The 14,696-nt window shown below is 39.6% G+C and overlaps 1 protein-coding gene across 1 annotated transcript in view; it reads right to left on the reverse strand.

Annotated features, from left to right (window-relative positions):
* Muc19 (mucin 19, oligomeric) overlaps nucleotides 1–14,696 on the reverse strand; it is a 194,988-nt gene that overhangs the window by 79,158 nt on the left and 101,134 nt on the right. Inside the window, exons 70-78 of the mRNA XM_059247992.1 lie at nucleotides 13,152–13,238; nucleotides 11,609–11,680; nucleotides 9,306–9,392; nucleotides 9,003–9,083; nucleotides 8,235–8,306; nucleotides 6,012–6,098; nucleotides 4,950–5,021; nucleotides 1,483–1,554; nucleotides 1,024–1,098 (exon numbers count right to left, since the gene is read on the reverse strand). Of these exons, the coding sequence (XP_059103975.1) occupies nucleotides 1,024–1,098; nucleotides 1,483–1,554; nucleotides 4,950–5,021; nucleotides 6,012–6,098; nucleotides 8,235–8,306; nucleotides 9,003–9,083; nucleotides 9,306–9,392; nucleotides 11,609–11,680; nucleotides 13,152–13,238 (705 nt within the window). The remainder of the gene's footprint in view (nucleotides 1–1,023; nucleotides 1,099–1,482; nucleotides 1,555–4,949; nucleotides 5,022–6,011; nucleotides 6,099–8,234; nucleotides 8,307–9,002; nucleotides 9,084–9,305; nucleotides 9,393–11,608; nucleotides 11,681–13,151; nucleotides 13,239–14,696) is intronic.

The following is a 14,696-nucleotide window of genomic DNA, read 5'->3' on the forward strand; positions in this document are numbered from 1 at the left end:
GTGCCTCGGGTTACAGGTGTGGCCTCCCTGTCTGCTCTTGTGGTAACTCCCACAGACTGTCCTGTTGTGCCTGCAAAGCAAAGGAGCCATGCTGGAAACACTTACTAGTCCTCAGAATGGAGACATGGAGAGGTTCAATTCTATACCTCACTAGGTGAACAAGTTGCTTTGTTCTGTGCTTTGCCCAGCAGCCTACCACTTTCATCTCTACCCACCAAATTGCTACTATTGAAGTTCCTGCTCTAACTGACTCGAGTTTCATTGAATTTTAATACGGCTGCTGGGTATTCTGGGTGTTCTGATTCCCCTGTCACTTGTGGGTTCAGCAAGTCTAAGGTTCCCAGACACAAATGACATTTATATTTTTCTTAGAAAAAAAAAATGACACAACAAAAAGTCTGCCCTAGAATTCTTATCCAGTCCAACTATTGGATAAGTTCCCATGAGTTGTTATATTTTCCTTTTAGCCTCAAGCAGACCCTGGACCCAATAACTACCTCCCCTACCCCAGAGTCTAACCTCTCATTGGCTCTCAATGTTCTGTGGCAAAACAGTAATTTGACAAATTTAATAAATGTGTTAGAAAGCTTCTTTCTAAAACACCAGAGCTTTCTCCCCATCCTAGAAAAACATCCAGTGTTGATATGTTCCATTAGAGAATGGATACTCTGGAAATGTGCCTGGGTATGATGCTTTTGCTGCATCTATGCTGTCTCTGTTAAGTCTGTCAGTCCTTCTACTTGGAAGGCAGAACACCATCTCAGTTTTATATGATGAGAATCAATAAGTCCAGTGATTTTTCTATTCAATCATGTATACCCTTTGAACCCAGTGTCATGTTATCAAATACCTTGGCTTACTCCCCTAAGGAGGAGAAAGACTCAAAATGATATTGTCCTCCATTTAACTTTAGTCCTCAGATGTCCATCTAAAGTTTGCACTTTGATTTAAAATAAGCTGTGTCGTGGTAAGGCGATCCATTTTGTTAAAACCCATGACATCCTCACATTATCGTGTACTTACTTGACTTGTCTGAAGGCTGGGTTGACTCACTGCTTGGGGCTCCAGATGTTTTCCCAGCTGATGGTGTAGTAGGCCCTTTAAAAATGAGCAATAATTTACTATCCAGATGTTTGATTCTGATGTATAGATCTGAATGCTAATGCTTTCAATTACTGTTCTTAATTTCTATCATTCTCTATCTCCCTATTTTCATAAAGCAATCACAAAATCTGTCATAAACTAATATATCCTCAGAGAACTCACTGACTTATTGGATGTGAATGAACTTGTATATATTGACTTGTTTGACATTAAAACACTGGAGTTCTACATCATAGCTCAGCAACTTCATGGGAGCCCAGTGTAGGACCTTTATGAGATGGATCTCTTCAGACTCCTATTTTCAGTTTATTTCTTAAAAATCTCTCTCTGCATCTTTGTCAAAAGCATGAGCCTGTCCTGGACACAGCCTCCACTCACCTGTACTGACTTCAGATGAGGTCTGCTCACTGCTTGGGGATCTAGTTGTTCCTGCTGATGATCCAGTGGTTACTTTCAAAGAAACACAATACCATTAATGTGAGCAGCAGTAGACCACACTGCTCTATGGTATCGAAAGTCATCATTAATTTATGAGTAGTTCCTATTGCTGCTTCAATCTTTGTAAATTTCATATGATATGGAGGAAGCTTTGCTTGGCTTTTTGATTTGCTTGAAAATATGATTTTCTACTTTCTTTTTATTCATCTATTTGAATCCAGTTCTCATATTAATATTGAAACCAACTGGGTCTTTCAGATATATTTCTGCCTGTGTGCTGATTCATATATGAAAACACATTTAATAACTATGAAAAAGATTATATTTAGAATGTTTCTACTTGATGCTAACTTAGAGTCAAGATAGTAATCCTTAGACCTCATGACTCAGTGTCCAAAAGTGCCAAGGAAAGAACCAGGGCCATCATTGCCCCAAAGTACACATTAGCAACCTAATTACAGAACAAGAGAAGAGAAACATCAGATAATGCTGTCCTCTTTCTGATGCTAATTTTCTTCCTCTAAATATACAAGAAATTTCTGTATTCTCTTTTGAACCAATTGTGACATCACCAGCCCATCATTTGAAACTAGAGAACTCATAGCCTCTTCTCAATCTTTACCTGCTTGGCTGCTGGTAGAAGCTGTGGATTGACTGGAGGCCTGAGGGACAGTAGTGTGTCCTGAGGATGTCACTGTACTCTCTAGGACAGGAAAACATGCATTTTTGGAGACTAATATGTTTTCATACATCCTTATTTACATTATTGGACTTGTGGGATAAAACATGAAAGACACACTCTTCCATCCAGTGCCATGAATTTCACTCACACATACAGGTCAATTTTCCAGACCATCTCTTGAGCTTGGATGGGAAAGGATGAGTAGCTAAGACATCTCCAAGGGCTAAAGACTCTTACCTGATGCTGGGACTCCTGTACTTGCAGGTAGAGCAGTGCTGCTCCCTTCCCCTACAGAGGTGGGTGCAGAAGTTGCCACAGGTGTGCCTGTTGTTTATCATAGTTTAAAAAAAATGAATAAGAAAAATTAAAGGGAAGTTTTTCTTGAAGATAAGAATTGCATTAGCCATTTTTTTCCTCTTAAAAAATGAATGTCTCTAATATTATGAAGAGTTCAGTGTCAACTCCTTTTTCAAGGGAAATCCATTAATTGACAACATACTGATTTGGTGAAATATTCATTAATTAGAAAACATAATAATTATGGAGGTAAGTCAGATTTCTCATGGAGTAATGTTGATGATTTTAGAACTGATTTAAGACCCTATGAGTATATTTGGATACCTGAATTCTCCCTACCACACTTTTACCATTAATTTGAAAACATAATAATTATGGAGGTAAGTCATCATCTTTACCCACATGACTAGTCTTTCACACTTCTAGAATCACATGTCTCATGACTGTTAATTTTGTTAAAATTAAGAAAAAGCATGAGATCATTGAGTACCCCTATTATTTAACAAATAAGGTATGCTTAAAATGATACTAGATATAAAATACATTCTTGGCAATAAACATGGAATCTTCTGCAACCATGGCATGGGACTGGTTATCATATAAACCTCATCTCCGGGCATATCTCAGGGAATACTAACAGAGAAGGAAAGACTAATGAATAGGTAAGTAGCAGCCAATGAGCTTTGCTAGCTGAATGTGCTCATCCTCTTGTTTCTATGGGAATGGGATATTTCTTAAGGTCACAGAAAGCAACAGCCTCAGTATTGACCCAAAGCTTTTCAGGGTTGACCTCATCTCATGCAGTCCTATATTTCAGTCCTTCATTGCCTTTCCTTGATCACAAACTGTTCTGGAAAACACTAGCTTGAGTCCCTAACACAGACCACCATTGAGATCTTATCTTGCCTGCTGGGCTTCCAGTGGTGACTTCTGTGCCTTGGGTTACAGGTGTGGCCTCCCTGTCTGGTCTTGTGGTAACTCCCACAGACTGTCCTGTTGTACCTGCAAAGCAAAGGAGCCATGCTGGAAACACTTACTAGTCCTCAGAAGGGAGACATGGAGAGGTTCAATTCTATACCTACTAGATGAAAAAGTCTTTACATTCCTGGCAGCCTACCTGTTTCCTCTCTACCCACTGAGTTACTACTAATGAAGTTCCTGCTCTAACTGACTTGGATTTTTTATTTATTTATTTATTTATTTATTTGGATTTTAGCACTGTTGCTAGGTCCCCTTGTTGTTATGCCTCCCCTGTCACTCATGGGTTCATCAGGGACTATGGATCCTGAGACACGAATGACATTTTGATTTTCCATAGGAATAATGACACAATAAAAAAAAGTCTGGCCAGGAAATCTTATCCTGCCCAGCTGTTGGACATGTTCCCATGAGTTGTAATGTTGTCCTCATAGTCTAGAGCAGACCCAGTACCCGACAACAGCCTCTCAAATCTCAGAGTTTAAACTCTCATTTGTTCTCAATGATTTGTGGCAAAACAGTAATATGACAAATTTCCAAAGTGTGTTAGACAAATACTTTCTCAAAGCCAATGATTTCTCTCTCTGCTAGGACAAGACCCACTGTCCAGGCAATCCTTTATAGACTGGATACTCTGGAAATGTGCCTGGTATGAGGCTTTTCTACATCTCTACCTCCTCCCTAAACACTGCCAGTTTTTCTACTTGGTTGGTATAATATCATCCAGTTTCATGTGATACGAAGGAATAAGTCCAGGGATTTTGATATTTAATCATGTCTACCCTTTGAACCTAGAGTCATGTTATCAAAAGCCTTGGCTTACTGCTGAAGGGAGGAGAAAAACTCTTAATATGAAAACTGTTCTCCATTTTGCATTAGTCCTAATATGTCAATGTAAATACTGTATTTTGATTTAAAATGAGCTGTGTCGTGGTAAGATGAACCAGTTTGTTAAAACTCATGACTTCTTCACATCGGTTTATACTCACTGGACTTGTCTGAAGTCTGGGGCGATTCACTGCTTGGGGCTCCAGATGTTTTAACAGATGATGGTGTAGTAGTTCCTTTCAATGTGAGCAATAATTGATTATCAGGATGTTTGATATAGGGATATAGATCAAGATGCTAATGCTTTCAATTATCTTCCTTATATTTCTTCTTTCTCTTTTATTTCCATATTTTCAACAAGCTACCACAAATACTTAGAAGACCCAGACCATCCTTCAGAGAATTCAGTGACTTGTTGCATATGAGTGAACTTGTACATATTGACTCATTTGACAATAAGACACTGGAGTTCTATGTCATAGTTCAGCATGCTATCATAACTCACAGTAGAGTCTTTAGGGAATGTTTCTCCCTAGAGTGCTATCTTCAACTCTTTTCTTAAAAATCTCGCCTGTATTTTCAGCCACAGCATGAGCCTCTCCAGGAAACAGAGTCATCTCACCTGCACTGACTTCAGATGGGGTCTGCTCACCGCTGGGGGATCCAGTTGTTCCTGCTGATAATGCAGTGGTTGCTTTCAAAGAAACACAATGTCATGACTATGAAGCAGCAGTAGACCACACTGATCTATGATGACCAGTGTCTTCACTAGTTTATATACAGTTCCTATTGCAGCTTCAATCTTTGTAAATTTGATATGATATGGAGGAAGCTTTGCTGGGCTTTTTGATTCTGCATGGGGAAATATGATTGTCTACCTCCTTTTGAGTCATCTATTTGAATCTAGTACTCATATGCTTGTTGAAAGCAACTGGGTCTTTCAGATATATTTCTGCCTGTGTGCTTCATATATGAAAACACATTTAATACTCATGATAAAGAAGACATTATGAATTTTTCTACTTCATGCTAAGTTAGAGTCAGGATAGTGAGACTTAACCCTCATGACTCAGTGTCCAAAAGTGCCAAGGAGGAATCAGGGCCACTATTGCCAAAAAAAAAAATTTATTAACCTAGTTTTGGGATAATAGAAACATCAACTAATACAGTCCTCATTCTCATGCTAGCTCATTTTTCTAAATATACAAGGAATTCCTGCATTTCCTTTTGAATAAATGGTGATATAATCAAAGCCTTACTTGTCACTTGCAGACTAATAGCCTTGTAATATACATTTCATTCTTACACATCTGTATAAATAAATGGAAATTAACAATTCTCCATTTGACAACTGAGAGCTCATAGCCTCCTCTTTTTCCTTACCTGCTTGGCTGCTCGCAGAAGCTGTGGATTGCCTGGAGGCCTGAGGGACAGTAGTGTGTTCTGAGGATATCACTGTGCTCTCTAAGACAGGAAAACATACATGTTGCAGACTCATATGATTTTGAACACCTTATTTAAATGAATGGACTTGCATGATAAAACATGAGACAACCCATTCTTCAACCAAATACAGTGTCATGAATTTCACTCACACATACAATGTAATTTTCCAGACCATCTCCTGAAGCTGCATGGAAATGGATGAGCAACTGAGACACCTCCAAATGCTAAAGAGTCTTACCTGATGCTGGGGCTCCAGTACTTGCAGGTAGAGAGGTGCTGCCCCCTGCTCCTCCAGAGGTGGATACAGAAGTTGCCCCAGATGTGCCTGTTGTTTATCATGGTTAAAAATGAGTAACAAAAATTAAAGGGAGTTTTTTCTTTAAAATAAGAATTGAAGTAACCAATTTTTCCTCTTACAAAATGAAACTCTCTACCCTTATAAAAAGTTCAGTGTCAAATTCTTTCTCAAAGGAATCCATTACCTGACAACGTACTGATTTGGGGAATTATTCAGTAATTTGCAAACATAATAATTATGGAGGTAAGTCAGCATCTTTGCCCACATGACTGCTCTCTCATACTTCTAGGCTCATATGTCTCATGACTGTTAATTTTATTACAATTAAGAAAATGCATGAAATCACTGAGTACCTCTATTATTTAGCAAATAAAGTATGCTTAAAATGATACTAGAAATAAAATAAATTCTTGGCAATAAACATGGAATCTTCTGCAAACATGGCATGGGACTGGTTATCATATGGGAACAGGATATTTGTTAAGGTCACAGAAAGCAACAGCCTCAGTATTGACCCAAAGCATTTCAGGGTTGACCTCATCTCATGCAGTCCTATATTTCAGTCCTTCATTGCCTTTCCTTGAACTAATGATCACAAACTGCTCTGGACAACACTAGCAGGAGTCCCTGACACAGACCACCATTGAGATCTTATCTTGCCTGCTGGGCTTCCAGAGGTAACTTCTGTGCCTTGGGTTTCAGGTGTGGCCTCCCTGTCTGGTCTTGTGGTAACTCCCACAGACTGTCCTGTTGTGCCTGCAAAGCAAAGGAGCCATGCTAGAAACACTTACTAGTCCTCAGAAGGGAGACATGGAGAGGTTCAATTCTATACCTACTAGATGAAAAAGTCTTTACATTCCCGGCAGCCTACCTGTTTCCTCTCTACCCACTCAGTTACTGCTAATGAAGTTCCTGCTCTAACTGACCTGAGTTTCCTTGGATTTTAGCACTGCTGCTGGGTTCCCTTGGTGTGCTACCTGCCCTATCACTCCTGAGTTCAGCATAGACTAAAGATCCTGAAACACGAATGACATTTTGATTTTCCATAGGAATAATGACACAAGAAAACAGTCTGGCCAGGAAATCTTATCCTGCCCAGCTGTTGGACATGTTCCCATGAGTTGTTATGTTGTCCTCATAGTCTAGAGCAGACCCAGTACCTGAAAACAGCCTCTCAAATCTCAGAGTTTAAACTCTCATTTGTTCTCAATGGTTTGTGGCAAAACAGTAATATGACAAATTTTCAAAGTGCGTTAGACAAATACTTTCCCAAAACCAATGATTTCTCTCTCTGCTAGAACAGCACCCACTGTCCAGGCAATCCTTTATAGACTGGATACTCTGGAAATGTGCCTGGCATGAGGCTTTCCTACATCTCTGCCTCCTTTCTAGACTCTGCCTATTTTCCTACTTGGGGGAGGGGTGTATAATATCATCCAGTTTCATGTGATGAGAAGGAATAAGTCCAGGAATTTTTATGTTTAATCATGTCTACCCTTTGAACCTAGAGTCATGTTATCAAAAGCATTGGCTTACTGCCAAAGGGAGGAGAAAACTCTTAATATGAAACCGTTCTCCATTTTGCATTAGTCCTAATATGTCAATCTAAATGTTGTACTTTGATTTAAAATGAGCTGCTTCGTGGTAAGGTGATCCAGTTTGTTAAAGCCCATGACTTCCTCACATTGGCTTATAATCACTGGACTTGTCTGAAGTCTGGGGCGATTCACTGCTTGGGGCTCCAGATGTTTCCACAGCTGATAGTTTAGTAGTTCCTTTCAATGTGAGCAATAATTGATTATCAGGATGCTTGATATAGGCATATAGATCAAGATGCTAATATTTTCAATTATATTCCTTATATTTCTTCTTTCTCTTTTATTTCCATCTTTTCAACAAGGTATCACAAATACTTAGATGACCCAGACTTTCCTTCAGAGAAGTCACTGACTTGTTAGGTATGAGGAAAATTACACGTATTGACTTGTTTGATATTAAGACACTGGAGTTATATGTCATAGCTCAGCATCCTCATCACAGCTCACAGTAGAATCTTTATGCAATATTTCTCCCTAGGGTGCTATTTTATACTCATTTCTTAAAAATCTCTCCCTGCATCTTCAGCCACAGCATGACCCTCTGTAGGAAACAAAGTCAACTCACCTGCACTGACTTCAGATGGGGTCTGCTCACTGCTGGGGGATCCAGTTGTTCCTGCTGATGATGCAGTCGTTGCTTTCAAAGACACACAATGTCATGACTATGAAGTAGCAGTAGACCACACTGATCTATGATGACCAGTGTCTTCACTAGTTTATATACAGTTCTTATTGCTGCTCCAGTGTTTGAAAATTTCATATGATATTGAGAAAGGTATGCTAGGCTTTTTCTTATTCTGCATGCGGAAATATGGTTGTCTACCTCCTTTTGAGTCATCTATTTGAGTCTAGTACTCATAGGCTTATTAAAACCCAATGGTTCTTTCAGATATATTTCTGCCTGGGCACTTCATATAAGAAAAATCAGTTATTAACCCTGATAAAGAAAACATTCAGAATTTTCCACTTGATATGAACTAACCTAGAATCAGGATAATAAGCATTGACAGTCATGACTCAGTTCCCTTAGACTCCAAGGAAAGAATCAGGGCTAGCATATTCCAAAGTACACATTAGCAACCTATCAATAGGATGAGATAAGAGAAACATCAACTAATGCAGTCCTCTTTCTCAAGCTAGCCTCCTTTCTCTAAATATACAAGGAATTCATGCATTTCCTTATGAATAAATAGTGATATAATCACCATTTGTCACCTGAGGACTCATAGCCTTGTAATATACATACCATTCCTGCATTTCCATAAAAGTAAATGGAGATTGACAGCCCTCCATTTAACAACTGAGAACTCATAGCCCCCTCTCTTTTACTTACCTGGTTTACTGCTGGCAGAGGCTGGGGATAGACTGGAGGCTTGAGTGATGGTAGTGTGCCCTGAGGATGTCACTGTGCTCTCTACAACAGGGAAACATGCATGTTGGAGACTCCTTTTATTCCAGACTTTCTTAAATTTATATGAATGGACTTGCAGGTTAAAACTTGAAAAGACACATTTTTCTACCATATTCTGTACCATGAATTCACTCACACACACAGATCAATTTTCCAGACCATCTCATGATGCTCCATAGGAATGGAAGAGCAGTTCAGTCATCTCTGAAGGCTAAAGAGTCTTACCTGATGCTGGGGCTCCAGTATTTGCAGGTAGAGCAGTGCTGCCCCCTGCTCCTCCAGAGGTGGATGCAGAAGTTGTCCCAGGTGTGCCTGTTGTTTATCATGGTTAAAAAATGAGTAACAAAAATTAAATGGAGACTTTTCTAAAAACAATGAATTGAAACATGCATTTTTTCCTCTTACAAAATGAATGTCTCTACTCTTATAAAAAGTTCAGTGTCAAATTCTTTTTCAAGGGAATCCATTACCTGACAATGCACTCTTTGGGGGAATTACTCAATAATTTGAAAACATAATAACTATGGAGGTAAGTCAGCATCTTTGCCCACATGTCTGCTCCCTCACACTTCTAGGTTCACATGTCTCATGACTGTTAATTTTATTAAAATTAAGAAAATGCATGAGATCATTGAGTACCCCTATTATTTAGCAAATAAGGTATGCTTAAAATGATACTAGAAATAAAATAAATTCTTGGCAATTTACATCGAATCTTCTGCAAACATGGCATGGGAATGGTTTTCATATGGACCACATCTCTGAGCATATCTCAGGGAATACTAACAGAGAAGGAAAGACCAATGTATAGTTAGGTAGCAACCAATGAGCTTTGCTAGCTGAATGTGCTCATCCTTGTTTCTATGGGAACAGGGTATTTCTTAAGGTCACAGAAAGCAACAGCCTCAGCATTGACCCAAAGCATTTCAGGGTTGACCTCATCTCATGCAGTCCTATGTTCCAGTTCTTCATTGCCTTTCCTTGAACTAATGATCACAAACTGTTCTGGACAACACTAGCAGGAGTCCCTGACACAGACCACCATTGAGTTCTTATCTTGCCTGCTGGGCTTCCAGAGGTGACTTCTGTGACTTGGGTGACAGGTGTGGCCTCCCTGTCTGGTCTTGTGGTAACTCCCACAGACTGCCCTGTTGTGCCTGCAAAGCAAAGGAGCCATGCTGGAAACACTTACTAGTCCTCAGAAGGGAGACATGGAGAAGTTCAATTCTATACCTACTAGATGAAAAAGTCTTTACATTCCTGGCAGCCTACCTGTTTCCTCTCTACCCACTGAGTTGCTACTAATGAAGTTCCTGCTCTACCTGACCTGAGTTTCCTTGGATTTTAGCACTGCTGCTAGGTCCCCTTGTTGTTCTGCCTCCCCTGTCACTTGTGAGCTCAGCAGGGATTAAGGATCCTGAGACATGAATGACATTTTGATTTTCCATAGAAATAATGACACAAGAAAAATGTCTGGCCAGGAAATCTTATCCTGCCCAGCTGTTGGATATGTTCCCATGAGTTGTTATGCTGTCCTTGTAGCTTAGAGCAGACCCAGGGTCCAACCTTAGCCTTTGCATCCCCAGAGTCTTATCTCTCATTTTCTCTCAAGAATGTTTTGCAACATAGTAATATAACAAATTTCCAAAGTATGTAGACTTTCCCAAAACCAAAGCTTTCTCTTTGTTCTAGGAAAACATCCACCTCCAGGCATTACTTTAGAGATTGATTACTTTGGAAATGTGCCTGGGCATGAGTCTTTTCATTCATTTCTCCCTCTTATCTTAAGGCTGTCTGCCCTTCTACTTGAAAGATGGGACATCTTCCACTTTCATATGATGAAAGGAATGTGTCCAGTGATTTTTATGTTCAATCATGTCTACCCTATGAACCCAGTATTATGTTATCAAAAGCCTTGGCTTACTGCCCTAGGGAGGAGAAAGCCTCTTAAAAATGACATTGCTCTCTTTTTTATTTTAGTCCTCAAAAGTCAATCTAAATTTTCTAACTTGATTTAAATGAGCTGGGAAATGGTAAGGCAATCCACTTTGTCAAAACCCATGACTTCCTCACATCAGCCTATACTCAATTGACTTCTCTTAATACAGGCTCAATTCACTGCTTGAGGATCCAGATGTGTCCCCAGCTGATAGTGTAGTAGTTCCTTTCAGGATGTTTGATATAGGGATATAGATCAAGATGCTAATGCTTTCAATTATCTTCCTTATATTACTTCATTCTCTTTTATTTCCATCTTTTCAACAATGTATCACAAATACTTAGGTGACCAAGACCATCCTTCAGAGACCTCACTGACTTGTGGGATATGAGGGAACTTTATGTATTGAGTGGTTTGACTTAAGGACACTGGATTTCTATGTGGTAGCTCAGCATCCTCATCACAACCCACAGTAGAGTCTTGATGCAATGTTTCTCCCTAGAGTGCTACTTTCAACTCATTTCTTAAAAATCTCTCCCTGCATCTTCTGCCACAGCATGAGACTCTCCAGGAAACAGCCTCATCTCACCTGCACTGACTTCAGATGGGGTCTGCTCACTGCTGGGGGATCCAGTTGTTCCTGCTGATGATGCAGTCGTTGCTTTCAAAGAAACACAATGTCATGACTATGAAGCAGCAGTAGACCACACTGATCTATGATGACCAGTGTCTTCAATAGTTTATATATAGTTCCTATTGCTGCTCCAGTGTTTGTAAATTTCATAAGATATGGAGGAAGCTATGCTAGGCTTTTCTATTCTGCATGGGGAAATATGGTTGTCTACCTCCTTTTGAGTCATCTATTTGAATCTAGTACTCATAGGCTTATCGAAACCCAATGGGTCTTTTAGATTATATTTCTGCCTGGGCACTTCATATAAGAAAAATCAGTTAATAACCCTGATAAAGAAAACATTCAGAATGTTTCTACTTGATATTAACTAACTTAGAATCAGGTTAATAACCATTAATCCTCATGACTCAGTACTCTTAGACTCCAAGGAAAGAATCAGGGCCATCATATTCCAAAGTACACATTAGCAACCTATCAATGGGATGAGATAAGAGAAACATCAACTAATGCAGTCCTCTTTCTCATGCTAGCTCCCTTTCTCTAAATATACAAGGAATTCATGCATTTTGTTATGAATAAATGGTTATATAATCAGCCCCTCATTTGTCACCTGAGGACTCATAGCCTTATAATATACATGTCATTCCCGCATTTCCATAAAAGTAAATGGAGATTGACAGTCCTTTGTTTGACAACTGAGAACTCATAGCCTCCTCTCTTTTGCTTACCTGGTTTGCTTCTGGCAGAGGCTGGGGATAGACTGGAGGCTTGAGTGATGGTTGTGTGGCCTGAGGATGTCACTGTGCTCCCTAGGACAGGGAAACATGCATGTTGGGGACTCCTATTATTCTAGACATCCTTACTTATATGAATGCACTTGCAGGATAAAACACAAGAAGACTCATTCTTCCATCATATCCTGTGCCATGAATTTCACTCACACATACTGGTCAATTTTCCAGATCATCATCTGAGGCAGGAGGTTATAGATGAGCTGCTGAGACATTTCCAAAGGCTGAAGAGTCTTACCTGAACCTGGGACTCCAGTACTTGTACTGCTTCCTGCCCCCTCTGAGGTGGTTCCAGATGATGCACCCGGTGTGCCTGATATTTAGGGTGGTTACAAAGATAAATAAGAAAATTGATAAGGAGATTTTCTTAAAAATTAGAATTAAAATGTTTTTTTCCTCTCCTATGAAATCAAAGTGTCTACCCTTATGAACTTTAATGACCAATTCTTTCTCAAGGGAAATCCACTAATTTGAAAGTATTCAGACTTCTCAAAGGAAATCAAATAATTTGGATGTTGAGACTAAAATGGATACAGACATTTATATTAATGGACATGAATAATAAAACATGAGAAGACACATTCTTGTATTGCCTGCTCTGCCCTGAATTTTACTCATGCAAACATATCAAATTTCCAGACCATCACCTGAGGCTTCGTAGGAATAGCTGAGCTGCTAAGACATCTCCAAAGGTAAAGGATTCATACCTGAGCCTGGGGCTCCAGTACTTGCAGGTAGAGCAGTGCTGCTCCCTGCTCCTCCAGAGGTGGATACAGAAGGTGCCCCGGGTGTGCCTGTTAATTATCATGGTTTAAAAAATTGTAAGAAAAATTAAAGGGAGTTTTTTCTTTAAAATAAGAATTGAAAGACCCACTTTTTCCTCTAACAAAATGAAAGTCTCTGCTGTTATCAAAAATATTTCAACATCTTTTTGAAGGAAAATACATGAACTTGACAACACACTGATTTGGTTAAATATTCATTGATTGGAAAACATAATAATTATGGAGGTAAGACAAATTCCTCGTGGAGAAATGCTAATGATTTTAGAACTTACTTAAGACCCTGTAGCATTTTTGTCCATCTGACACTCTCCAACATACTTTTAGGCTACATGTCTCATAACTGTTACTTTTATAAAATATATGCAAATGTAGGACATCTTGGAGTCCTCCTATTATTGTACAAATAACATATGGTTAAAAAAATGATACTAGGCACAAAATAAATACTTGTCAATATATAGAATCTTCTGCAAATGTGGCATGGAACTGGTTATCATTTTGAACTCATCTCTAAGCATATATCTGAGGATATTAACAGAGAAGGAAGGACCAACATATAGGTAGGTGACAATGAGTTCTGTTAGCTCCATGTGTCCCTCCTCTTGTTTCTATGGGAACAAGAATGTGTCTTAAGGTCACAGATAACAATGGCCTCAGAAGCCTTCCTAAGCATTTCAGAGTTAACCTAATGTCATCAAGTTCTACACTCTGCTCCTTCATCACCTTTTTTTGAACTAATGATCACAAATAGTTCTGGACAACACTAGCAGGAGTCCCTGACACAGACCACCATTGAGTTCTTATCTTGCCTGCTGGGCTTCCAGTGGTGACTTCTGTGCCTTGGGTTACAGGTGTGGCCTCCCTGTCTGGTCTTGTGGTAACTCCCACAGACTGTCTTGTTGTGCCTGCAAAGCAAAGGAGCCATGCTGGAAACACTTACTAGTCCTCAGAAGGGAGACATGGAGAGGTTCAAGTCTACACCTACTACATGAAAAAGTCTTTACATTCCTGGCAGCCTACCTGTTTCCTCTCTACCCACTGAGTTGCTACTAATGAAGGTCCTGTTCTAACTGACCCCAGTTTCCTTGGATGTTAGCACTGCTGCTGGGTCCCCTTGGTGTGCTGCCTGCCCTGTCACTCCTGAGTTCAGCATAGACTAAGGATCCTGAGACACGAATGACATTTTGATTTTCCATAGGAATAATCACACAAGAAAAAAGTCTGGCCAGAAAATCTTATCTGGCCCAGCTGTTGGACATGTTCTCATGAGTTGTAATGTTGTCCTCATAGTCTAGAGCAGATCCAGTACCCGACAACAGCCTCTCAAATCTCCGAGGTTAAACTCTCATTTGTTCTCAATGATTTGTGGCAAAACAGTAATATGACAAATTTCCAAAGTGTGTTAGACAAATACTTTCCCAAAACCAGAGCTTTCTCTCTCTGCTAGGACAAGACCCACAGTTCAGA

Source organism: Peromyscus eremicus, chromosome 20, assembly GCF_949786415.1.
Source record: "Peromyscus eremicus chromosome 20, PerEre_H2_v1, whole genome shotgun sequence".
Lineage (NCBI taxonomy): Eukaryota > Metazoa > Chordata > Mammalia > Rodentia > Cricetidae > Peromyscus > Peromyscus eremicus.